Here is a 27,480-nt window from a genome sequence, read left to right as displayed (position 1 = left end):
TAACTGTAGCTAACTGAATAAAACATTAAAATAATTTCATTTAAAGAACACTATAACCACTTTTAAAATGCCGTCCAAGTTGACTTTTCTATAAAATGAATTGCCTATCATCAAAGTTTTAAATTTACATTTTGGTACTTTGAAAAATTAAAACAATTTTAAAATACTTTGATAGATTTCATCAATAAAACTCAGGCCCATGGTAGTTTGTAGAGCTTTAGTCATGGAGTCAGGACCTAATCCAAGTCCTAGTTGAGATTCCTAATAGCTATGAAACCATGGCAATCATTTAGTTTGTGAGTTGTTTTTCAAAATATAACATTATACCATTTCTGTGATTCAGAGGTTTTATTTTTGCAAGTTCTGTGTACTTAAAAAGCATTCCCTCTCTTCCAAGCCAATTACATTGAAAATGTCTGGAAGGAAACCCTGAAACAAGAACTTGAAACATTTCATTGGTAAAGAAGACGAAATTAAGAAGATAACCAGAAGGAATTTAGCGGATGTCTTCAAAGAAAATACAAAGAAAGAACTACTAAAATCAGAAGAAAAAATATGGTTAAGCTATAATGATACACATCTGACTTGGTCTCTTCACTGAGTCTGAGCTGAGAAATAGTGGACCAAAACCCTGTACTCTCATATTTTTTTAAGTCCATATCCGTGGCTCTGTAGTGAGTGGGCATCTCATGTGTATAAGAAGATGGATGCTGCCTGGATATACTTGGGCTAGGAAAGTCTTGATTTAGTCCATGAAAAGAGCTTGAAAAATGCTCATAGCTGGTTTTATTGGGAAGCTTTTTTACTCCTGATAGAAATTCTTGATGGTGTTGACATTTGTGTCTTCTCATTGTGCTTTCCTATGGAAGAATAAATACATATTTAGTTGACATATTTATAGTAATACTAAACAAATGATTATATAGGAAGTTCTTATCTACATGTATTTTTTAAATTTTTACCCAAAACTTTCTGAATAAAGGCTATAGAGAATTTAGAGGGGAAAAAATGTGTTTTCTGGCTTTTTTTATATCCTAAATTTTTTTGTTAAGGTTTTCAACATGGAGAATATGCTTAACAATTCTAGTAATATGGAACTTAAAATTAACACATGGAGGCACTTTGTGGACGTGCATAATACTAGATACTATTCTGTACAGTTTAATTTTTATATTGGAATGATTTACATTTAATCATACATAAAAACTTCTAAAGTTTTGATCTTAAGTGTTTTTTCTTTTGAATTTTATTTTTAAGAAATTATCTTTTACTTACATTTTCTAGTTTAGGTTATGATTGGGATGTTTTGCGTTATTATTGGGATGTTTTGCGTTATTATTAAAAAGGCTTAGCTGTACATTTTCTCACCACTAGAGTCACAGTCTACCCACTATATACTGATCACTAAACTTGTACTAATTTTCCTAATAGATTTTTCAAGCCAAAGACCAGTCCAGTTTAAGTTCTAAGAGGCTCTTCATCAGGTTAGATACAGCAATTCTCCAAGAATTGTTACTTCTCACTCTAAGGATATTACTAATATGTTTTAAAGAGGCTGTGATTTATATCAGAATAAGAATTCATGATCACACCAATAAATTAATAGATCCTTACAATATATTTTCATTCTTTTTTGGTAAAGATAATAGGTGGGGTTGGAAAAGACAATGTGAAAGGCTAAAATTCCTTGTTCCTCCTCAAAGTGGGGTAAATAGCACTAATTAAGAGGCATATAATGTATCTACATACCAGTATGTTGCCTTCACCTGCATTTAAACTAAATTTTGCATTAAGTAAAACAAAGTAAGGAAACTGCCATTTTGCAGTTTCCTTAATAATTTTCTTTTAAAATACATCTCATTGATATCTTTTGCTTTTACACTTTATTTTTCAAAACAGATACATCTAATAATAATGATAATAGCTAGTATTTTTATAGTGCTTTACATATGTTATTTCATTTGTCAATAAGAAAAAGCATAATTAAAATAATCTTTTTGCACTTAAGTGTGTATCTGCATTGAGTAATATGAAGTATGCATTAATTAACTTTATAATCACAATGTGAAACTTAATAGTAAACACTGGGCTGCATTTAAAATCAACTTTGCTTGAAAATGACCCTAAAAGCCAAGTTTTCTTCACTTTTCTGCCCTGGCCTTTGGATCATCATGCAACTGAGAAGTGAAGATCAAACAAGACCTACTCCTTCAATCTCTTCCAGTGTTTACATTTAATGAAAACAGTCAGTACTGATACCTTCTCAAGTGTGCAATACCACCCTTAATAATTTTATTCATAGTAGAGAACAGAATGAGATATGCCAAAAACAAATCCACTTCAATAAAAATAATAATAGTAGTAGGATTTATATAGTACCTACTATGTGTCAGGTAACTGGGCTAAGCATTTTACAAATATCATCTCATTTGTTCCTCACAAAAACTCATATTACAGTTACAAAAACTGAAGCAGGTTTTTTCTTTTCTTTTTTTCTTTAAGTGACTTGCCCAGGGTTGGGTCATATAGCTAGTAAATGTCTGAGGCTGGATTTTAACTCTCATCTTCCTTACTCCAGTCCTAGTACTATCCACTACTTTTACTAGATCTCTGCATTGCTGTACCAATTGTAAACGGCCACAGAAAGGCCCTAAAGAGAGGGTCCTGGATTCTTGGCTGGCTTCCCTACCAAAAACTCTAGAGTCAAAATTAATTCTTTAGGAACATTAGAGTGCAGTGTCTGAAAGGCACCAGTTACACCAAACACTATCTGGGGATGATTAGGAAAAGACACACTCCTTCTGTGAACAACAATGCCATTTTCTGCCATGCTGGTTAAAGGGAAAAACAGCAAAAGCAGTTATTTGGCAAACCAAAAATCACATGGGGGGTGGGGGGAGGTGGGGGAACAGAATAGCAATATCTAAAAATCATCCCATGCATCTGCATTTCAATAAATTATCTTTCATTACATATAAAACAAAGTCACAGCTCAAAACAAACTCCCACCTACTAAGGGTTTAAGGTAATTACCATTTTGTTCAGTGCAGACACCCACCTGTGTGAATAAATCCAAAAAGACATCATTTTAATTTTGCGTTTTCTTATTGTCCAGAAGGGTTGGTAATAATGTTGTTATGTGTCTAAACCAGTCATCTGCTGAAGGGTGATAAGTCAAATGCCCACCAGCGCGCTAAGTCTGTAAGTCATTCATCAGTGCAAAATGCAGCACTGTTGACAAGGCTACAACCTAGTTGCATGTGATTACAAGGGTCAGCTCTGTGAGATACTGATTCCAGAGTACAGGCTACATCAGGGTATTTCTAGCAGTTCATAACCTAAAAAAATAAAGTGCACTTCATTATGTTCTTGGGATAATGAAAGAAACAGCACTTGGAAACATATATACTCACTCTGATCTTGCTTCTATGATAACCAGTGTCAGCTGCTTTGATTAGATCAGCTGGATATTTTTCTGTCTCTTATTTAACAAAACCACATAACCTTGGCTCTCAGGAGAAAATAAAATATCTTTATTCCCAAAGGGCATAATCTAATGTAACATTAAGGGAAAAACAAAACAAAACAAAAACCTCTTACCTGAGCTGTTTCACTGTTAAACAATCCAACCAGCTTCTCCTCTTTTTGTGCTTGTCTCCGGGTTACATGAGACTCAACACTTCTCTCTTCTTTTGACTTGCTTTGAACTTGGTTGACTTGTTTTGTGGTAGCCTTTGGTGCATTAACCTGTTAATATAAAGTATGCAGCAAGGCAAAAAAAAAAATTGACACATCCAAGAAAAAGTGCATTCTAGTCTAGAACCCTGAAAATTCTAAACCTGGTAAACTTTTTTCTACCTTCATTTTTTATGATTAGCATTTTACTTTCCCCCAGTTACATGTAAAAACAGTTTTTAACATTCGTTTTTTAAAACTGAGTTCCAAATTCTCTCCCTTCCTCCCTTCCCTCTCCCCTTGAGAAGGCAAGTAATTCAATATAAGTTATATATGTGTAGTTATGAAAAATATTTCCATGATAGTCACATTGTGTAAGAAAATAGACCCCCAAAAAATCAAGAAAAACAAAAGAAAGTAAAAAAAAACTATGTTTCAGTCTATATTTAGACACCATCAGTTCTTTCTCTGGGGATGGAGAACATTTTTCATCCTAAATCCTTCAGAGTTGTCTTGGATTGTTGTATTGCTGAGAATAGCTAAGTCATTCACAGCTGATCATTTTACAATATTGCTCTTACTTTGTACACAGTACATTCCACTTTGCATCAGCCCATTCAAGTCTTTCCAGGTTTTTCTAAGAGCATCCTATTCATCATTTCTTATAGTACAATAATATTCCGTCATAATCACATACCACAACTTGTTCAGCCATTCCCCAATTGCTGGGCATCCCCCTCAATTTCTAATTCTTTGCCCCCAGAAAAGAGCTTGCTATAAATATTTTTGTACATATAGGTCCTTTTCCTTTTCTTTTTCTCTCTTTTGGGATACAAACCTAGCAATGGTACTGCTGGGTCAAAGTTACAGTAAGCATGCAAACGTGGTAAATTTCAAGGAGGAAAAATTAAAAGGAGAACATCAAATGGACGGTGAGGAAAAACCATTGTGAGGAAAAACTGTTCTATCAAGTAAGATCCCATCTATTCCTCATCAGTAAGACAAGACCAATTAAAATTAGTGCTGCTGTATGCTCTTCAAAAGTCATCTCTAAAGATAACTTGCATATTGAAAAAAAAGACATTTTTACAGAAAACTGTTTGTCATATTTTAAAGCTGCACATGAATTCATTATTAACCTTTGCTGGGAGTGAATCCAGTTAAAGTCTTTGAAATTTAAATTCTTATTAATTAACTACATCTTAGTTTTCTACCTTTGCAGTGAGCCTAATTAATGTGAAAGTCTAAAAGGATACGATGACTACTCCCTTTCCATAGGTGATTTGACCTTTTAGCAAATATAAATAGTTTATATTTTCTGATCTTAAGTACCAGGGGTTATGCTCTACAAGTTGTGTCACTAATGCAAGGGTGTTTCTGTTTCACCCCATAGAGAATGTTACCAATGGCTACATTTTTGGGGTGCTTGATACTCAAAATCCTTCAGGCAGGCATTAAAATGGAGGTGGTGCCCCCCTTCAATGCACAAAGCAGGAGCAGAAGCATTGGTGGGATGCAGAGCACCACCTTTAGACCTCTAACAGCTGAGAGTGCAGGGATTAAATATGAGAGAAGAGAGGAGAACATCACAAAGGGGAAATAATGGAGTCACCAGTGCCAAAATAGAAAATAATCTACAATGGCTAGGCAAGCAAAGCTTCAATTTGTAGTCACAATTTAGCCTCTTTTGCCAAGTGCTTGGTGTTCGCCCCTTCCTCCCCTTTAAAATATGCTGGCATATTGTGTATAGGTCTAAGCTGTCACAACAACATCTTGGATCTTTTTTTTTTCCAGCAGGACCCAGCTTATCACAGGGATGGCATCCCCAAGCCTTTCACTATTTGCACTTGGGAAATGCATTTCCTAATTACTTAGGTGCTATTTATCAATACCACTCTACCCTTTCATACAATTAAGAAAAAAAAAAAGGTGTTCCACTATTAAAAAAAGAACAAATGTGCTAAACAAATACATGTAACATCACTAGCCCAAAACTCAAGGTTTTCATTATTGCTCCCATGTATGGCTCTCCTTAAATGACTGAAGACATTTAAATATGGACTTACACACTCTTGTGAAAGGACATAACCTAGCTCCAGTAATGGGCTTTTTAACACAAACAGTAAAGGAAGGAACCTTAATAGAAAGTTTCTTCATAAAAGTAGGCAGGTGGGAAAGGAAAGGAAAAGGAATACATATGAAAGAGGGATCCACAGAGTTGAAACTGAAAACAGTAAAAGTTTTCCCCAAAACCTACAGGCCTAAAGAATAAAACTCCTTGTTAAAAATCCCCACATGAAACTTCCATATGATGAAAGGAGATAATGTATCTAAAGCACTTTGCAAACCAGTAAAACATTATAGAAATGCCAGCAGTTATATATTCATATACAGTCCAAATGTGGATAATTTTCTGTTTCCCAGTTAAAATCTTGTTTAAAAGACCAGTTACTAAAAACATACAGTCTTAAAACTACTTGAGAACGATAGCTCAAAAAGATGAGTTTATAATGTGGGGTTTAGAATCAGACTTACTGCTACCTTGTTCATCAAATTAACCTTGTACTTGTCATTTATGTTGCTTCCCCTATATACTCTATTTTTTAGTCCTTTAGATCACAAAGTATATGTTTTAAAGGCATTTTAGGGAAGGGGGTGTGATGCTATCCCAATGTATGAGAGTATAGTTCCTTCCCTCTCCCTCTGCTGATTCCTTTGCCCTATGCCAATCTCAGATGGTAGCTGCTACCTTCAAGTGGTACCTACAAATCCCATCTACAATTATTTCTGATAAGTGGCCACCAGTCTCTTCTTTAAGACCTTCATGGGGGGGGGGGGAGGGAGAGGAGATTATCAGGGGATAGACAGCTTCCTAAGGCAACCCACCCCACTTTAGGACATCTCTAATTGGTAGGAACTTTTCCCTTAGATTTAGTTGAAATCTTAGTTTCTGCAGGTGAAGAGGAGTGGGCAGTAGAGAAATACAGAGGGGGATAAGCCAGCTGGTCCTAAATACAGTCTAAGAAACAATATGGATAAACTGGTTATAAAGAAACTAACAGAAGAAGGAAGTCATTGATAAACTGCATAGCATCCAGAGAAGACTAACCAGAATCCTGAAGTAGCCACAGATCATGTGATACAAAGACTGAAGGAACTTTGGACATGTGGCCTAGAGAAGAAGACTGATGGGGAATACAATATATGTTTTCAAATAGCAGAGAGACTAAAATTTCTTGGCATGCTTCCTGAGGGCAGAACTAAGACCAATAAGGGAAAGTTATGGAGATGCAGATTTCAAACAAATGAAAGGGAAAAGTTCCAAATAATTAAAGCTAAATAATTAAAGTCTCCTCTGTAGATGTTTTAAAGAAAAGACTGAATGGCCACTCATCAGGGATATGGAAGATGAAACTTGTAGGTACCAGTCAGAGTCGATAACCTCTAAGAGCTGTTGTTACACCTGAGATTTTTGTCATTCTTATCATGCGTGCTTTATCTACATTCTTTCATTAATTCTTCACAGAGCCTAACTAAAAGATGGATACTTTCCTCTAGGTCAGGGGTTCTTATCTTATTGTTCTTAGTATCAGAAAATAGTTTGTTCTCTTGAAAACACTGAACAATTTCTCAAATTCAATCCAATCTTCACTCTTCTTACTCAATTTTTAGACCTACTTATTGTCCATCTGCAGGGCCTATCCAGGATCCATGTTAAAACTAAAGAAATGGGCTGTTTAATTGAGTGGCATAATCTGAGCAATGTGCATTATTATTCACTTATTTTTCCTTGTTTGGACTATAAGCCTGATCTTGAGTGGCTATGGACCTAATAACAAAACTAGCATTTCTATAGTGTTTTAAGATTTGCAAAGTACTTTACAAATATCTTATCCTTTTACAGGTAAAAGAACTTAAGCAGGCAGAGGTTAAGTGATTTGTCCTGGGTCAAACAGCTAGTGAGTGTCTGAGGCTGTATTTGAACTCTGATCTTCCTGATTCCAGGTCCAGTGGAAATATGCACTGGGCTACCTAGCTGCCTCAGTTAAGGAGGTCACGTAATAGTCAAGGAATTGATGTAATCTGCACAAAGTCATTACCCAGCAGGATCGCCTGGACTGCTTCACAGTATATGGAATCCTCCTTTCATTTGGGCACTTGACCAGACATCCTACATGACAATAACAAATAACATTTGCCGAGCAAATGCTTCCCTGTTTATGCCTTACTTGACAGTGATAATCAGAAGACCACCAAACAGTTTTCTCTGAATCTAGCAAGAAATCTTGCATGATTTTAATATATGAATGGGATATAAACCTTGCTGGAGGACAGCCTCCAGCTGCATTTTACTACAAAATTTAATGCTTTTTGATAATCAAAAAATAATAACTGTGGGGTCTTGCATTCTCCCCGCCCTTAGGTCAACTGAGTACATGTGGTCTACTGCGGAAAATCAGCAAAGCCTGTCTGTCCACTTCTGACCAGTTGGGTTTACTCAAATAGGCAGCACTGTTTGGAATTTCCATCTGTGTTATTAATTCTGGATAACTGAGAACAGACTTCTTCACTTTTCCCTTTCAAGAACTGGATGCATTTTCGCCTGAGACACTCCTTGTAATGGGCTATTTTCTAATAGCTAATTAAAATGTATCATTATAGAAATAGAATTTTAAAAAACCAGTCACTCACTCCTCCACATATACTTGGAAGAAAACAGCTTTTTTATAGCAGACTGATCCACAGACCTTTTTGTCTATTTTTTTTCGTGAAAATTGAGTCATGGGAAACCTTTTATTTGCTTTCTATAACCTCTTCTAGTACACCCAGGTGGTCTATGAGCAAAAGATATGCTAAGAACGATGAACCAAAGAGTCTGAAATCTACTCAGTGTGGAAAACAAAAGTGGTACCAGGTAAAGCACAAGGGATGATAATCCTAGACTTTTAGATGATTTTTGTTACACAAACTCCCAGTCATTGAAAGTCTCCTATATTCAGTTTTCATCAGTCTCTTATACTTGTTATATTTTTAGAAAGAAATTTTCTAATTTATTTTCTGGAATAGTATGAAAATAGAGTCCTTTTGCTTTAGTATACAGAAGTCCTGCCTTGGAACCAGGAAGATCTGATTCTAATTCTGCTTTTAACATATAATACACATGGTGCTTTATAGTTTGCAAAATATCATGTGCACTGGATCACTTAAGCTTCTCAGCTAATCAGAGCTGAATGATAACATATTATTTTCTTCATTTTAGAGATGTGGAAACAGATTCAGAATGATAAAGTGATATATCCATTGTTACAGTGTCAGGGGCAGGATTTGAACCTAGGTCTTCCTGACTCCAAGCAGACACTTTATCCACGAGACCACGTGACTTCCCATGTGGCACGGCACATTTTTCTCAATGCCACAGATAGCACTCTAAGCCCATTTAGAGAAGAATTGTGAGTTGCATCAGTGGGGAGAGTTTGCACTCAACAAATCTTCAGGAAAAATTAAAATTAAAACATTTAAAATATTAAAAAGAATGCTTAGCTGCTTGATGAAAATGCTACTGGTTGTATACCTATTACATATTAACTTATTTAACCTAAATTACTTATGTGAGCATATATATTATATGCTATAAATCTTTGATATAAAATTTTATTTAAGAAAAACCCTTAAGAAACACTCGTTAATAAAAAAAAAACCTTAATACACTAGTTATATCATCTCTATGACAGATACTTTAAAAAACTATATCCAGGCTAACATGACAGTAAATTTTGTTTTTAATGTGTATTATTTAAAACATTAGTTAATTTCCCGATATTCTTATGAGTCAATGCTCTGTTTTTGTCTCTCATAATTACTAAATGCCCTAAGTTGAAAGAACAAAGAGGCAAGATATTATTTCAGGTTGAGGCACCTAACAATAAAGAATTTTATGCTCTATTCTTTTCCTATAAAAGTGGTTTCATAAAATATAAAAAACCCTTTGGACTTTCTTGATAAAAATAAAGATTATGGAGGTATAATCTAAATTTTTATATCAAAGGAGGATACAGATAACACTTTTTTATATTAGCTTCTTTTATATTTCAATTAAGTTTACTAAGCTGAAAAACTACAAAAATGAGAAAAAGCTGCTTAAATTAGTGCAGATTAAGTGGTGACCATTATTGCAAGGGAAATGTATGTCAATGAAATGGCTTTTCTGTTTTGTTGCAAAAGTGATAAAAACACAAAAGTCAATAAAACTGTTAAAATAAGTCTCAGTAATTACCAAGATCAAAATCCAGTGGCTTTTTATTAAACATGAACTTTTGTTCTGCCTTCTACAATACGTAAATAGTGCTGACAATTGGTTTGTGAGCCACTTGCTACAATAAAACGTAATTGTATCATGAGAGAAAGGTGACAATCAGGAGATCATGAAAAAATTACATATTCTCACTGGTAGTTAATTAGCCATGCAAAACCTCCTCAAACAGATATTCTCTTCTATTAGGAATGATTACTATGCAGGCCTACAGATGTCAATACCACAGTCATTCAAATACTTCTTTCCCTACTAATTGAAGGTTGTAAAGCTCTGGTGCCAAGGTTTTGCTTCCAAAGAGCTAATTTATGACTAGAAGGATATTTTATGTCTTCAGTTGCAGCAGCTACAAAACTCAGCAAATCAGAACCATCTGTGCACTGATACTTGACTCACCATTCATCTAGCAGCCTATCAGTCACATTAGTTTGCATCCTGCATTCTTGGCTCATATACACTTGTGATGATCCAAAGTTCACAAGAAATATTAAAAATGAATGGCACCCTGACCCTGCCTTATTGCACATGCATCAGAGATGAAACAGGTCTTTTGCATAAGACTAGCTTCATTGAAGGAGCAGGACTGATATTTTGTTGCAGGTCCAGTAATCTCACTAATGGCATCAATCTTGGTTGCTTTTTATTTTTTACTTTTCAAACCTGCTTAACCAAGCTTTCAAGACTGAAAAAAAAAATAAGGGGGAGACAGAGGGTAGGAGGTAGAACTATAAAAATGATGTCTGTTTTGTTTTTAATATGTCATTCTAGAAAAATCATCATGCAACACTGCATACAAATAATCTAGTTGAATCCAAGAATATCATCACCTCAAAACCGGCCAAATTGTTGGAGGAAAAAGGAGGCAAGAAATAGTTGAAAGAAAGCGAATTCAATGCTTCGACCAATAAAGGCAACTTTGCCTTTAATTTGACCATAGGAGGTCAGGTTTTTCTTCGAGACATTAATAATCCACAGGCGCAGATTATCTGACTTCAGAAACTATGGGTTTATCGAAACTACTTGTGGCAGTTTTCTTCCTTAAGAGCTGACATCCTAGAATCTGGGCCAAATGAGGGGAAACAGGACTCAACAAACCTAATGACCAAGAAATTTCAAGGTCAGACTCATTTTAGGACCTAAATCAGCTTCCTATGGCACAAAAATTTCATAAAAATGTAATCACCGACTCCTAAGGATCACATTACTTACTTTTTGATCTTTGGAGGAAGCACTTGGACTCCTGGGATATCCAGCAGCGGAAAATTCCAGTAGCCCTTTGTGAAGTATTCCACTTGATTCCAATCCATCCAACAGGATTTTCTTTAGCATTTGATAGTTGGGCTTTTCTTCATACGCTAAACCATTGGCACATGCCAAAAACTGGGCAATTTCACCTGAAAAGCATTTTTTAAGCTGTCATTTCTTTCTGTGAAAAATGTTAAGTTTCGTTGATAGCTTCAAATTCTTTGTCACCTATCAGAAAACCCAAATGCCCAAAGGCAACTGTTTTCTAGGCTCTCAAAAGTACTAAAATAAAGTGATCTATATATTAATGGAGTGGGATAGAGTATAGGTTTAAAGTAAAAATGAACTGCTTTTTAGTTGCTTATGTATTATTCTCACAGAAAGAAGGAAAAATTAACAATCTGGATTTAATGACTATATATTTTTAAAATATAAACATCATAAAATGGTAATAAAGTAGTTGTGTTTAGTAGTTAAGCAAAAAAAGTTAAACTTTTAAAAAAGTAACTCTTGCCTATTCAAGGTCATTTGGCCAGTAGACTGACAGTATTTCTAGGGGAAAGAATCTCAGTAGTTGTCAACCAAGGTTCCAACTTAGTGGCTACAATAGTACATTAAGGGATGGCCTTGTGTTCCAGGTTCTCATCCAGGCTTGACACTCTGAAGCTCTGTATATCTGATGAGACCTGTCCGTTCACCATACAATCTTCCTGACTAATGGAGCTGAAGCAAGGGAGGAGGTTCTCCCTTTTGTTTCTCAGCTGGTGCAATCTTGCATGCATTGGTTCTGTATTGGGAAGTAACATAAAAAATGCACAGGCAGATGTGAGGTGCACTGAAAGTCAGCTGGTACCCAAGAAATGAGGTGCAACCACAGCTGTGATTCAAGTGGACACACTATTTTTCATTCTTGTTTCAAAGGGTCAGGGTCTGAAATTTAGGGCATAAAACGCTTTAAGTAACTGCCTGGCACAGGAGCTTTTAAAAATTGGTATGAAAATGAGTTGTGTTGTCCATTTTCAGTGGATCCCAGAAATGCAGAGTTTTGTTTTTGTTTCTTTTAATGCTTATTTATACAACCACATGTACAAGGTGCCTCTTCGTTCCCTATCTAGATATTTTCATTCTGTGGCAAGAGGATTTGGGGAAGCTGTAGGGGTTGGCAGAAATGAGTTTCCTGCCACCCTACACATCTCCTACCATGCGGACAGAAGTGGTGATGATGGTAGTGGTGTGGGAACTACAGGGTCCTTGGCATTCTCTTCTGATCCCTATTGGCAGAAATGGCAGCAGGGAGCTCCTGCATGCCAATTCCCCCATTATAGCCCAGCCAGTGACTGTTTGAAAGCACACAGCTCAGGGCTACTCCCTGGGAGCCTGTGGCTTAAATTAGTGCCCTTGGTTCCAGGGCGGTTGCATCAAGAACTGTGCGACTACAGCTAATGGCAGAGTGTAGTCTTTCTGAACCACCCCAGCCTCCCAGGCAGCAGCTAGTTGCTGGAAAACAGTGCCAAAAACGCACCATCCTCTGACCTTCGCTCTTGAAAAATCAAGTTGTTTGACCTATCCTTGGCACTGCTATTGCCCAGCCGCCCCCCAACTTCCTCACCTACTTAGGTTTCTGGCCCAATTTTTTAGTAATGTGGCAACAAGGCAAGGGTTGCTTTTTTTTTTCTTCCCTTGACCAATTTACAAGGTATGATGTTATCTTGCCTTCTGTCAACCAAAATTGTATCAATCAGCATTTTGAGCTATTTTAATGGTGTAGAGACAATCAATGAAGTAGCATTTATTTGGAGTTAAAAAGTGTTCTTGCCTTCAAGGATCATGCATTCTAATGAAATGACAATGAATAAATGTGACATAACATCCTGAGTATATCTGAGTAGGTAAGGAGTTATGGTGGTTCGGGGCCTATTTATAGGATAAATAATTCTGCATAAATTTTGTGGTCAATCGCAGCTTGCTTGTGAGTCATTCCTTTTCTTCCATAATCCCAAGCAATGACCTCCCTTCTTCCTTTTCTACTACTACTACCACCACCTGTTATTTCCAATCAGGAGTTCTCTTTCCCTGACCCACTAGGAAAAGAATTTATTCTTGCAAAGAACCTTTCTGAGGTTTTTTGAGGGTTTTTACTGGTAGTAAAAAAAAGAATAAAATGGCTCCAGTTTATACTCAACTTCTCTCCTCTCCCCCACACTTAGACCCTGCAAGGAAAAACAAAGACACACATAAGAGAGGAAGGTCTCTTGTTCTACAAAAACTAAAAACATCCCCCTATTTCAGAAAGGGGAAGGGGAGGGAGTCATACTCAGTCTATCCCAGACATGCCATTATAAAAACAAAATTCTGGGATAAAAGACTGCCAGCTGGATGTCTACATCTGGATGTGTCCTGTAGACAGCTCAAACTCAACATACAAAACAGAAATTACTATATTTCCTTCAAATTCATTCCTCCTCCAAACTTCCTTCTTTTTGTTGATTACATCCCTTCCACTTGCCAAAGTCTGCAGCCTTGGGCTCACCCTTGACTTTTCCCTCTACATCATCCCTATGCCAAGTTTTGTTGATCCTACCTCCACAACATCTCCTGCATCTATCTCCTCTCCACTCAAGTCTCTATTCTCCCTCTTATCTAGTTGAAGACATTCATTACCTCTCACCTAGACTATTTTTCAGTCTCCTAATTTAATACTAGTCACACCCCACTCCAATTCATCCTCCATATAACTGCCAAACTGAGATTCCTAAAACACACTTCACCTTGTTACTTCAACCCAAATATCAGTGACTTTCTATTGCTTCTAGGATGAAATATAAAACCTCAGTTAGGCATTTGAAGTCCTCCACTCCACAATAACGTTCCCATTTACCTTTCCAGTATTATTTCTATTACTCCCTTCCCATTCACTTTCTTTTCCGAATCAAACTAGCTGCTCTTTATAAACAACATTTCATTTCCTGTCAGTGCCTCACACAAGCGCTCCTATGTGCCTGGCATGGACTTCCTCCTTATCCCTCTCTCCCTAGGTTCATTCTAAACACAGTTCAGATTGGCACCCTACATGGAGTTTCCCTCCAGCCCCATTTGTTAGTACTCTCTCCCTACTTAAATTATTTTGTTATAATTCCCTTAGTATATGACAGGGGCTTTTGGTTTTTTTTTTGGATCCCCATTGGAGAGGTATTAGTTGCTTAATAAAAACTCATTTGAATAAGGACAGAACCTCTGGAATGGAAACGAAGAGATGGCACAGGCCAGGAAGGCTACGAAGAAGACAAATGCCCAGGTACCCATTAGAGAACAAGAGAAAATGGTGAAGGTAGTAAAGGAGTGTTTGCCTCCCTCTTCTCCCATTTCCTTTCTTCTCATCCTGTCCTGAGGTCAAGTTGAAAGCAAGACTTGGGTTGAGTTGGGGGCATTCCCAGGAAGCAACAGCAAGGAGGGAAGGGGAGTTACTGCTCTTGCCAGATGCCTGCAAGGAATGTAAGTCAGGTGTACATAAATCATAGATTGCTTGTACTTATTAATAGTATTACCAGAAACTAACCACTACTTATGAATAACAGTGTGTCTGTGGAGAAATTTAGGGAGTTCCAACTTGGAATATCCATAATACACCTCTCCTTATCCAAAGTCCTAGACAGCTCCTGCTGCAACCCAGAAACTGCTGAGGAGTAGAGCCTCTGCCTTTCTCCCCCATCAGACTGGGATGAAACCGGGACTTTGGACTCCCTACCAGTACCTTTTGGACACAACTGTATACTAAGTGGATCAATGTATATCCCTAATTTTTTTTTTCCTTCGAGCATTAAAAATTAGCTACTGGCTTCCCTTTCCCTCATCACAATCAGTTGCTTTCTAATCAGGATTTCTCTTTCCCCCTTCCCCTCCATACAGCGCACCCTTCCTCTCCACCTCCTTACTGCTGGTGGCCTTCTCTCTAAGACGTCTTCTGTGTACAAAGTATAGAACTTATATGTATGGAATTATTTGCATATTCTGTCCCCTACTTGAACGTGAGCTCCTTGAGGGCAAGAACTGTGTACCTGCCTTTCTTGGCTTAGCACTTTCAGACACAGTGCTCAGCAAATGGTAAACCCTTAATGAATGTTTGTTGACTGGTTTGCTAGCACAATCAGGTCTTTTGTGCCAAGAAGGGAAGAAGAAAGGAAAATTCCAAAAGGTGGTAGATGAGAAGAAAAAAAGAAATCCTGGGACCACCCCACTGGACCTATGGGATGGAAGGACCCTTCCAGGGTCTGGGATTTGAGAAAGAGAAACACTGAAGAAGACAGACGAGGGGAAAACACAGCAACCTAACTCCTAAATAGTGATTTACTCTCCACCTGAAGCTTAGGCCACTATGATGTAATACAGATTTAAGATGTTGGCTTTTTAACTTTGGAGGTGACGAAAGAAAATCTTGCATCTCAGAAGAGGTATTTAGTTCTAGAATTACAGAATTAGACTATGAGCAGCTTGAATGCAGGGAATATTCTTTTTTCTTTCTTTGTATCTCTAGTACTTAGTATAGTGCTTGGTGTATAGTGGACACAATAAATGCTAGTTAAAAGACTGGCTAAGATATAGGGAATATTAATAGTGTCCTTGATGCTAGAGAAGATTATTTGAATATCATCACTGCTTATTATTTTAAGAAGCCTTACCTTTCTAAACTATATTGTTTCCTTCAAGTGGAAAGAGTATAAGAGAACCTACCTGATAGACTTAGGGCTCAAATGAGCTAATGTATATAAAGTGCTTTGCAAACTTTAAAGTGCTATAAAAATGAAAACTATTATTAAAGTGAATGTTGTACATTTTAATCCATTTTAAACTCAAAAACTTAACAAAGTTTCCATTTCCATACTGTTAGCAGCCAGTCTCCTTCACATAAACTACTTCCTAATTTAAGAATAAAGGGTCTTTCTGTTTTGTTTTTTGATTCAGACCTATGATTTTATTGGTATGCAGAACTCTGAATGAGGAAACTCCCTCTACCAAGGAAAATCTATACCAGCTAAGCAATTAACTGACCTAGAGAGTTGCCTGAGGAACTTAAAAGAGTAAGAGATTTTGCAAGGGTAGCCTAGTCACTCTTTGCTGGAGGTAGAATTTGAACCCAGGTCTTCCTAACTTCAAGGCCAGCTGCCTAACCATGCTGCTTTTCTCTGTGGCTTGTTAAAATTACATAATTTTGACAGTAGCAATGAAACTCTTATCAATCAACAGGGGAAATGTTAGGACCCAACAAAGACACTATCCAGTCTTTCCTTCAGGAGTCCTGCTGAGGTTCAAAATGATTTCTAATAGTACCTGTAAGTAATAATAGTAAGAGCATCAGTCTTCACCACCATATAAGCATTCCTCTTGCTTAACTGAAATAAATCCTTGCATGGTAAAATTTGGCTGGCCATTAAAATAAAACAAAATTGCATTTAAAATTCTTTTTGAGGAGAAAGGCAGAAAGAGGTATACTAATTTAAATCAAAACTTTATTAAATACCTTTTATGGGCAAGGCCTTGTGCTAGGTGCTGGAATACAAAGATGAAATTAGGACCAAGTCTCTGTTCTTAAGGACCTTAAATGCCACATCAGAAATGATCCTTCAGTATTACCAAATAATGCATAAAATGCAGTCATCCTGGATTCTTTTCATGTCATTCTAACCATGGAATAATTTTTAAATTTATTTTTTTAAATCAGCCTTTCATTCCTATCTCTCATTCTAGAAGAAAAAAAAAGAAGGCTGCTGGTGTAAAGTGCCAAGGACGTAGTAATATAAAAAGGTAAAACAAATGCATGCATACTCCTCCCACTTGAGACACCTTCCCCCATTAGAATGTACACTCCTTGAGGGTAGGGACTATCTTTCTTTCTACTTATATTTATATTCCCGGTGCTAAGCACAATGTTGGGCTCATTGAAAGCACTTAAAAAATAACTACTAAATGACCTGACTAGAAGAAGTTGTTGAAGTTTGGGAGATGACTGGGGCAAGTTCCTACTGTAAAGAGAACTTGATCAAAATTGGTAGACATATTAGGTGCCACTTTTATCTCATAGGGCCTCATTAGGCAGCTTAGGTGGTGTAATGAATGAGTGCTGGCCCTGGAGTCAAGAAGACCTGACACTTACTTACTGATCAACTTAACTTCCCTCAATTTCATTTTCCTCATCTGTAAAATGAAAATAATAATAGCACCTGCCACATAGGGTTGTCATGAGGATCAAATGAGATGTATTTAGTCTTTTCAGTCCTGTCTGACTCTTCATGACCCCAGTTGGGATTTTCTCACAGAAATACTGGAGTGGTTTGCCTTTTCCTTCTCAAGCTCATTTTACAAAGGAGGAATCTAAGGCAAACTGGGTTAAGTAACTTGCTCAGGGTCACACAACTAGCAAGTGTCTGAGGCCAGATGTGAACTCAAGAAGAGGAGTCTTCCTGATTGTAAAACTATCCACTGGGCCACCTAGCTACCCTTAAAGCATTATATAAATGCTAACTATTATGGGATTGGAGATTTAAACTCAAAGAGGTCTTAGAGTGGCCATGTGGTCCAAGTCTTTTGTTGGGCTTTATAAGGCACTGAGGGGTTAAGTTGATTAAATGGTTAAGTGACTTGTCCTAAGTCACAGAGGAAGAAAAGAACAAATGAACTGGAACCCAAGATATCTCTTCCCAAAGCCAGCACTCTTTCCACTATGCTTAAATGACCTCCTTTGGAAGCTTTAAAAGAAAAAAAAAGATATTTAGGTAAACAAATGACTAGATATGTCAACAATGGCTAACTGTAGTTTTCAACTCTTGGACAGAAGTCATGGTGGGTCTGCTTCACATTAGACCAATACGCAAGGTCCAGAGGGCCCTCAAAGAGTTATCAGATTGCTCATCTGGGGACTAAGCAACACAACAACAGAGGGAGCAAATCTCCCCTCTGCTTATCACCCTCCGTGATGAAAGAAAGTCTGACAACAGAAGCAAAAGCGAGCCCTTGTCTAGGCTTCTAAATGACAGTCTGACTCAGTAGTTAAACCACAGCTTAACAACGGGTCATGGACGTATACACAAATGACAAGAGCTTGGGTGATACTGATAATGCTGTCAATTAAAGCATGAAGGCATCCTCTAAACAGCGTCAGAGAGAAAACAACCTAATTCATTTCTATACACAAAGCTCCTGTGTTTTGGATAGGTTAGAAGTTTCTGTTACCTGTTCAGTGTAAAAGTAAAGTACTTATTTGCTGTATTTAGTCTTTCATTAAGCACCACCGCCACTATACATGCTTAATAGCAAGCAGTCATCTTTTCCTGGAATAATAGTTTCTAAAACTTTTTCTTCTGGTACCCATCAATGTATTTCTTTAAATTATACATGAGCAAGAAAAAAATAAGTGTTAACATGTGCACCTGAAATAAGGTATACTTGGTTGTTAAGCCCTTGCAGAATTCTCAAAACATTAACCCCCAAAGAATAACCAATTGGCAGAGTAATTCTACAACTACTAGAAATCCACTTATTTTAAGTTGTAGGTTCATATTCTTTGGTCAAAAATACATTAAATTACCAAAGCCTTTGTTTTCACCATTCTAGACAGCAATCTGTCTATGACGAATTTTCTTTTTCTTTTTTTTGGGGGGGAGGGAAGGGTGTGGAGGTGGTAGAGCAAGGAGTGGGTGGAAAGGGGAAGGATAGTGAAGTAGGGAGGTGGCCAAAGGCGGTGAGCCATAAAATGTACAATAGAGGCGATAATCAGACTTACGGCAGCTGTTTCCAGAAGGATTCCACTTCATCACTGAATTGGGGAGCTCATCCAGAAGACTAAAACAGAACATAGCACACATTTAATTTGTTTTTATTGCAGGTGATTCATTTGAAAAAATAGCCAACAATAAAATCCGGCTTCTGTGGGGAAGGGATCTCTGAGAAGGCTAACTACTGGCAGCCTTATTCCCAGCATACCTGGGGTTGTGGGCTTGGGAAGGAAAGGCCAGAATTCCTCCTGGTCAGCCTTACAATGAAAAACAGAATGCTCTGATTGTAAGTCTGTGTGAATGGGATGTCTAAGTTAACTTTGGGAATGAAATCTGTCATAATTATTCTCCATAGAAACATTTTAAGGGAAAATTGAATTAAATGTCAGTGTTTTGTCCTTTTAAAATAACAATGATAGCTCGTTTATATGGTACTTCAAGGTTTTCAAAGCTTCCTATGTACCTTATTTCATTTGATCTAAAACATAAAAACAGGGAGGTGGGTAGAGAGGGTTGAATTTTTAGGACACTTGAAACTGATTTTTAAAGCTTCTTACTCAGGCAGTTGAAAATTTCAAATCCCACTGATAATTTGTCTCCTCAATAAGAAATAGTTTTGACTAAGCTATAATAAACAATGTGACAAGCAAAGGTCTAAAAAAATGACACTTTCTTCCCCAACCTAGCTTTCCATATATGTGTGTGTGTGTGTGTGTTGTGTGTGTGTGTGTGTGTGTGTGTGTGTGTGTGTGTGTGTGTGTATATATCTTGTACATTAGGCTGGACATAAAAAATTCCTTCTATTGCACTCAGCTGTGTGCACTACAAATACTAAAAATGCAACTTAACATTCTTGTGGTACGCACTTCACGGCACAAACCCAGACATATGCAAAACCACGACAACAAACACATCGTGTGCTCATTTCAATTTGTAATGTCACCGTGGCCTAGGAAAATAAGCGGCATAAAGGAAGAGTTTACAAACACACCAAAATGAGGATATTCAGCGTTATATCTCCCCACAGTAAACATAACTGGGACAGATTGTGTATAGATGTGCGTGTGTACACACACATTACATATATGGTAGGCTTCTATTGTCTTGTAGAATAACAGAAAATACCGAAAATTAGCCAACGACCTATGATGTGGTGGTTGGGGGTGGTGAGAACTTGTACTATTTCACATTGATTAGATTAACACCTGATTACAGATAGACTAATGAAAAAAAAAGTTAACACAGTATTTGGTAGCATTTTATTTAAAATAAACCATATCTATTTAATTCAAATTATCCTAACAATATTATATGAACTCAAGTTCATTTTTCTCACTCAGCAAAATAGAGTGTAATAACTTGCATTTCTTGATTCTAACTGGACAAGAGCATTGCATGTAAACATCTGTCTTTCTGAGTACTTATGTGGCTCACATTCTGAAGAATGCCAGGTGTCCAAGGGTTAATTTGGACACATGGATCACTGAAGAGCATGAATGATTGATGGAACGTTGAATTGCAGCTATGTATTAGTTTGGGATGGGGAGGAGGAGCAAAAAGGCTATGGCAATCCAAACTTCCAAAAAAGAAATATTAACTATAACATATGTCAACATTTACAAATGTAGTTTGTATTATCCAGAGTCTGCAGGCTAACCTTTCTCTCTGCTGAGAGCCGATGCCACACAATTTGCAGATTGATTTCTGTGGATCAGTTATCCCTATTGTGCACTTCTGTTGTGACTTGCCCTATTTAAAACTTTGCTGCCTTTTCCAATTGTGATATTACATCTATGGATAACCACTGCCAAGCATATCTTGGTCTATAATGAAAAACTGGTTACTTTGCGCTGTGTGCAATTGACTTTCTCAAGTCTAATCAGTGAGAGAATGGAAGAGCGAGAATGTGCTGTGTTCTTATTCTGACCTAATTCTCATTCTAACACAGATTCTGGCTGACAAAAAGTTGGATTTGGAATTCTAATAATGCTTATGTAGCTGTAAGATCATCTGCCTCCTATGTGCAACTTTAAACAAAAGGTTTTTCTATAAAGAAAACACATACCCTCTAAGCCATAAGAATTGGACAGACATTCTCAGGTGAAAAACAATAAATGGTTCACTTTGTCCCCATGTTAACACCGGTGCTTGACACAGTTATTGTCACCCATACCCAATTCTCAATACTCATTTCATTGTGTATATACTAATATGAAGATGTTATTCTTTGAAAATAACACCATCTAGAATCTAAGCTTTGGAAGTCCCTAAAAAGGGAACAAATAAACTGCTTTATGTCTTACTGTAGAGCTCATCTACATGTGTATTTACGGGTAGCTTCTCAGAGTTTACATCTTCCCAGTGCTTCTTACAATATTTTTTTAATTAAAGAAATTTGCTTTAGCTTTCATGTAGGGTGAAAGGCGATCTTCTCCAGGATGTCAGATTTCTTTGATGTTTCCTTTCAGACCTGCTTTTGTAAATGATGGAATACTTTAAAAGTGTGTACTTTGTTTTGGCAGTCTGGACGGCCACAGGATCTTTCAGGTTCTGTTCCCAGGGCAGTTTCCCACATAGCCACTGCAGCATGCAATAGCCGAGGATTTCAAGGTCGCCTCTTCTAGATGGGGCTAAAGGAGTAAGCATTGAGAGAGAAAAAATGATGAAGGATAAGGACTTCTTGAGAAATAGAAAGGGCTTTGACTAAACTACTGTGGATGAAATATGAAAAAGCCAAATGGGCAAAAGTGTTTTGTTTGTTCAGCTGGAGCAGAACTAAAACGCCCAGGCTCTTGGCCCCAGTCCACAGACAGGCAGTGACTTGTTGCTGTTGAAAGTAAGGGTCAGTTTCCTAACCTCCTCCAACTTCATCCTTCCTTAGTCTGGCCTGTCACATGAACTTGATCCCCATGGCCTCTGACATGATCCAGACAGCCCATAACCCGGCACCAACACTTTCTCAAAGAGCCAAGCAGTAAAACAAAGAAATAAATGTCTGCAACTAAATTACTAACATATGTTCCAGGAAGTCCATGGGGTCTGCATTGGTCATGCAGAGACCCTCTGAGTGCAGACTAAACATTGATGGCCGTTCCTTTACTGCTATACAAGCAGCAGTGGAAGCTAGAGAAGAAATGGCAAAACTGCCATCTAGTGTACAGCTGAGAACCCTGGGCTCTTCGGAACCTTTTTCTAAACACTTGCCTGGGCCTAAGCTGCAACGGAGGTATGAACGGGGGGTACGATGCTCTGAAATCTCATAAAGTTTATTTCTAGGTAAAAGGGAGTGCTGACATACTACTGGAGTACTGTGGAGGGAGGGAGAGGGAAGAAGGACCACCAAGTATTTCTTGATGTGAGAAACTACAGCTACAACATATGGAGTTTTGAAATTGAGTTGGCTTTTCCTAAAAACAAACAAAAAAACACCTTATTAAAAGAAGAAATGAATATTTCAGGCTACTATAAGTACCCCACACAGACAGAGTGGATTCAGCAAAATGATATATGTGACTTCAAGAGTACTTTGCTACACCAAAGAAGGATAACACGATCTAGAGAATTGGGACAAAACCAGTAACAGAATTATTTGGTACTTGATTGACAAGCCCTCATATTAATGGATGAACAAATCCTCAAGAGTGTCAACTATTTTTCTAGTTATTCTGAAGTTGGCTTGAACAATGGACTAGTATTTAAAGTTATATATCTGTAAGAATTAATCTGGGCAGGAACATATAAACTCAGAGAGCTGTACATAATACAATGAATTAAACTTGCTGTAAACAGGTATCATATTTTATGGGGTTTCATTAAATAAATTCTGAAAAGTCACTTAGCAAACTTATTTTTTAATTTAAAAAGTCATCTACTAAGAGCAATGGTGCCAACACATCATAACTGTTTCTTGTTACCATACATAAGTTATCATAAAAGCAAAAGACAAGATTAGCTCTTACACGTACTCTATCTTAACTGCTATTAGAGTATTGGATTATTAAAGGCCCTTCAATCTAGCAGAATGCTACATGATCCCTCGGGTGTCATTTATTTTCTGCACCAGATTCAACAATGTCCTAATGCAAGCCTTGGCTCTCATATTAAAATAAAAACATAATCTCCACCACTTGCTGTTCTGTAGTGATTTCTTCAGTAATAAATCTCCCATTAATAGTGGAATGGTTCCATTCATACAGATGTTTTCACAAAGCCTTTTTTTCCATTATGGCCATTCCAGATTACCACCATATAAACCAGTACTTCTGATTTCAGATCCTTCAATTTTCACAAAATGATCTTCTATCACCTGTTTGGATGATACAGGCTATATGCAAGTGGACCCTTGCAGAAGTCATCAAAATGAAAATAGAATGGGCATCACCTTTGCCCCCATTCCCCCCCTATTGAAGGAGTAATTGATATGAAGCTATAAGTAATCGCAAGTCTTTCACATTTCTGAAACCAATCTTTCATAACTGGTTTTCATGTGAAATAGCCCTTGGAGAGTTAACTTTTACCTCACTATTATAATTTGGCCTTACCTAATTAAAATAAATTCTCATTCACATTTTCAGTCTTTGCCCATTTTCTGATCTCCTGCACCCACATACTAACATTACCTTCAGAGCTAGAGTATTTTTACTATCATGGTCACTGAATTTCAAAAGGAAAAAAAAACCCCTTCATTTACACAAAGAATACTTCATAGTCTATCACTATCACCACTGAAGAAGGAATTAATGAATTAGAAAAGCAGTTGCTATATGCAGATAAGGGCAGAAACTTAAAGGTTACAACTTTTTATGAAGTTGAGCCTCTAGACATTCTAACAATGATTATTTCTTTTCTTCTTCCCTTCAAACTTTATATTTTTTTAAGAGCTGTTAAAGGCTCAGAAATGCCTCAGAAAAGCATTCCTCTGTAGTCAAGATTTTTGCTGGCAAGAATATCATTCACAAAAGCAAGGTTCGTTTTAATCCCTGATAAATTACAAGTAAAAAATTCTTACTTATGACTCAACATCCCCATAGTGACAAGTACATATAGTTAACCTGAAAATGAATTATCACAGCTGAAATGTTCTAAAGTTTAATTTTTAAAACACAGTTCTTTCGAAGAATTTATAAATGGTTCCATTGCTTTTTAGAGAACTATTTTCAAAGAAACTGTAAAGACCATAAATAAGTTATACTTTTCTCTTTCATGTATTTTTCACACTTTGTGGGTTTGTGCCATCTCTTACCCTTTAATGCCCTTTGGCTCACACTGCAACTTTCAACTTTAACTTCCACAGACACTTATTAAGCACCTACTGTGTGCAGAAGTCTGTGGCAGGCATAGAAGAGTCATATTTTTCACACTTTGTGGGTTTGTGCCATCTCTTACCCTTTAATGCCCTTTGGCTCACACTGCAACTTTCAACTTTAACTTCCACAGACACTTATTAAGCACCTACTGTGTGCAGAAGTCTGTGGCAGGCATAGAAGAGTCAATAATACACAATGCCTGAATTCAGTGGCCTTATGATCAAATAGGAAAATAAGACCTTAATACAAATGCTTTGCCATAAAATGCATCAATTTTTCAAGTTGAGATTATAATTAATAGAATCACTTGTACTTATGCAATAATTTAGTAAAAAAAAAAATCTGAAGATCCAAACTTGGAATCTGTGGCATTCTCTCAGAGAAATGTGGTAAATTTTCAATACTGATGCAAGTTTGCTTGTAGCTTCTCTCAAAACAAGTGATAACATCCCTCTAAAAGAATAAATTCTCTTTAAAGCTGGGTATATTATTTATATTTAGCCTATTAATATGAAACAATTTCAGTTTGCAAACTTGTAAGGTTCTGTCAAAGGTCTGACAGTCCAACTCTTTAAAATATCTGCACAAGTGACAAACAGTTCCTGAAAATATAATTATGTAATTCATGGACACCAGTTGGCAGAGGGGGAAGAAATAGTATTAATTCTACTTCAGAATGCAATTCTAGGATAATTTTGTGGCAGTTGTACATTTCATACTCTATACACTGTATACACAACTACTCTTCTTACTGAAACTGTGTGTAGTTATAGAAGATTGTGCCCCAGGTTTAAAGGGAGGTACTTTATTACTATTTTTCATCCTATGCCAATTAAATGGCATAGCCATTTACTTTGGGAGGAGTGGGGGATGACATTTGTATACACAAAACCAAAGACAGAACTTCTATTATTTGGGCTTATGACTCCTAAACACTGATACTTCCATTCAAGCGTATGAAGATGGAAGCCCAGTGGAAAGAATACTGGCTCTAGATTCAGAGATGGACCTTGACTCGAATTTTATCTAGGATAAATTTCAGCTTGGCTAGGTCACTTTAACCTCTGTATGCCTTGTTCCCCTAAGTAGTAGGATGACAGTGAGTCCTTTTTAGCCTTAGATCTATGATCCTGTGAGATCCTGTCTGTCCAAAGATAAATGAGCTCTGGACAATGGACCTGGGCATAGTGCCAGCGTCTAAAACTCCAAGCAGGATCACCAATAAAAGGCTTTCCTATGTCACAAAGTTTCTTTCATTGAAGAGTTACTTTCATAGAATCTCAGCATTGGATGGGACTCCAGAGGCTGAGCCATCCAACTTCTAATCTGAAATGACTGTTTGCTGTACGTAAAGCCATGTCTTGCACTCCTATATTCAATTAAATTATTACAAGACGCTAGTTCCAATTTCAGAAAACATGTGGCCAGTTCAAGGAGATGAATTGTTTCAGGTTAGGATTACTGTTGCTCATCTTTTGCTTTTTGAAGAGGACCAATGGCATCATAGGGTGATGACTTGCACATGAGTTAGATTTAAATGGGGCAGAGTCAGAGTAACATATCTCCATCCATATTGCCTGGAGCTTGACTGGAGTGTAGAGGGGAAGGATGAATGAGGGTGTTGATTAGACAGTGTGGCTGTTATTTGCCCTTCTCCTGTTTTGTTGCTTACAGTATATTATAACACTATGACACATGCAAAATCATTTAACAGTATGAACTGAAAAACATCTACTTCAGGCAGCTAGGTAGTAGAGTAGACAGAGTGCTGTACCTGGAGGCAAGAAGACCTGAGTTCAAATCCAGACACACCAACTTACTAGCTGGTGACCCTGGGCAAATCACTTAACCTCTCTCTGCCTCAGTTTCTTCAACAGCAAAATGGGGATCATAACAGCACTTGGCTTGAAAAGTTGTGAAGGTCAAATGAGATAATATTTGTAAAGTGCTTAGCAGAGTTTCTGGCATACAGGTTCTATGTGAATGTTTATTCCCTTCCTTGCTAAATGACTGAAAAGAAAAGACAGTAAGATAACCAAAGCAAGGAAATCCTTCCCCAAGATGATGAACATGTAGAAAATCAAAAGAGCAAGGGATTTCTTGTTTTTCTACCTGAACAACAAATGGAAATCAGGGCTCATGAAGTTTGGTCTGGAATGGTAAAGAGCTGGGTATTTTTATGATGACTTCTGGGGTCCAGATCTATGATTTCATCAGTGGGAGGATCTCTCTGGTGTGAACACTTCTTCCTCCACTGATAAAGAATTGTAAGGTTGCAACTTATATTCTTAGATGATAGTGTTTAATGCTTTATTTGAAGTATAGCATATTGCCCTCCCTTTCAGAAACTGCAGTAATATCTAGGCAGGAGAATAACGGCCTCCAAGTCAGAAAGACCAGGGCTTTCAGTCATGCCGCTGACACATTCTGCCTGTGTGATGCTGGTCAAGTTACTTAACCTCTCTAAGATGCATAAAGTGGTAAAGAGTACACTGGATGTAGAGTGAAAAACTGAACTCAGCCCTTTGCCTTACTCCATCATCATCATCATCTCTAGTATCTATATAGCACTTTAAGTCTTGCAAAATGCTTAGCAAATATTATTTCATTTTATTTTCACAAAAACCCAAAGAAATGGGTTAGTATTATCTTCACTGTGCAGATAAGGAAAGTGAAGCAGATAGGCTTGCCAGAGTCATACTGCTAAGTGAGTGTTTCAAGTTAGATCTGAACTCAGGTCTTCCAGACTCCAGGTTCAGTGCTACCTTTAAGCTTCTGTTTCATTATTTATAAAATAGAGACAATAATGCACTTACCTCACAGGTTTATTGTGAGGATCAAAACAAAATTTATGTAAACTATCTTGCAAATGAAGTGCAGGTATTACACAGAAATAACAGTGACTGACTACATGCCTACCAAAGGGGAGTTGGTTTGCTTTATACTGGTTTCTCTGGTAGAATGAATCCATCACCAAATCAAAGAGTTCTGTTAGGAGTATACAGAAATGTGGTGAAGATATATGCCAACACGGAAAAGTCAACCCCAAATGTCAAATCTGAGAAGGGGAAGAGGGAAGGCAGAGGGAAAGTGAAAAATTGTGTCCACAACAAATGCTGTTTCTTGGATGGTGTATGGCACCATATTTTTTTTATTAGAGCTGATATACAGACTATGG

At 37.2% G+C, this 27,480-nt stretch overlaps 2 protein-coding genes across 4 annotated transcripts in view; one reads left to right on the top strand and one right to left on the bottom strand.

The window, feature by feature from the left end:
- Positions 1 to 1,227, top strand: part of FANCL (FA complementation group L) — an 82,380-nt gene extending 81,153 nt beyond the window's left edge. The window contains exon 14 of the mRNA XM_020996216.2: positions 398 to 1,227. Coding sequence (XP_020851875.1) covers positions 398 to 433 — 36 coding nt within the window. The 3' untranslated portion in view covers positions 434 to 1,227. The remainder of the gene's footprint in view (positions 1 to 397) is intronic.
- VRK2 (VRK serine/threonine kinase 2) overlaps positions 330 to 27,480 on the bottom strand; it is an 88,782-nt gene continuing 61,631 nt past the window's right edge. For 2 of the 3 annotated variants that reach the window (XM_020996214.2, XM_078149528.1), the window contains 5 exons: positions 21,506 to 21,626; positions 19,005 to 19,063; positions 11,195 to 11,379; positions 3,601 to 3,747; positions 330 to 860 (listed from right to left, as the gene is read on the bottom strand). In XM_020996214.2, coding sequence (XP_020851873.1) covers positions 510 to 860; positions 3,601 to 3,747; positions 11,195 to 11,379; positions 19,005 to 19,063; positions 21,506 to 21,626 — 863 coding nt within the window. In that variant the 3' untranslated portion in view covers positions 330 to 509. Of the gene's footprint in view, positions 861 to 3,033; positions 3,059 to 3,600; positions 3,748 to 11,194; positions 11,380 to 19,004; positions 19,064 to 21,505; positions 21,627 to 27,480 lie in introns of all 3 variants that reach the window. The other variant, XM_020996215.2, reaches the window with a different exon arrangement.

This window comes from Phascolarctos cinereus, unplaced genomic scaffold (genome assembly GCF_003287225.1).
Source record: "Phascolarctos cinereus isolate Bilbo 61053 unplaced genomic scaffold, phaCin_HiC Scaffold_2;HRSCAF=192, whole genome shotgun sequence".
NCBI classification, from domain to species: Eukaryota; Metazoa; Chordata; class Mammalia; order Diprotodontia; family Phascolarctidae; genus Phascolarctos; species Phascolarctos cinereus.
The sequence above is the reverse complement of the archived record's forward strand: the minus strand, read 5'-3'. Positions and strand labels throughout refer to the sequence as shown.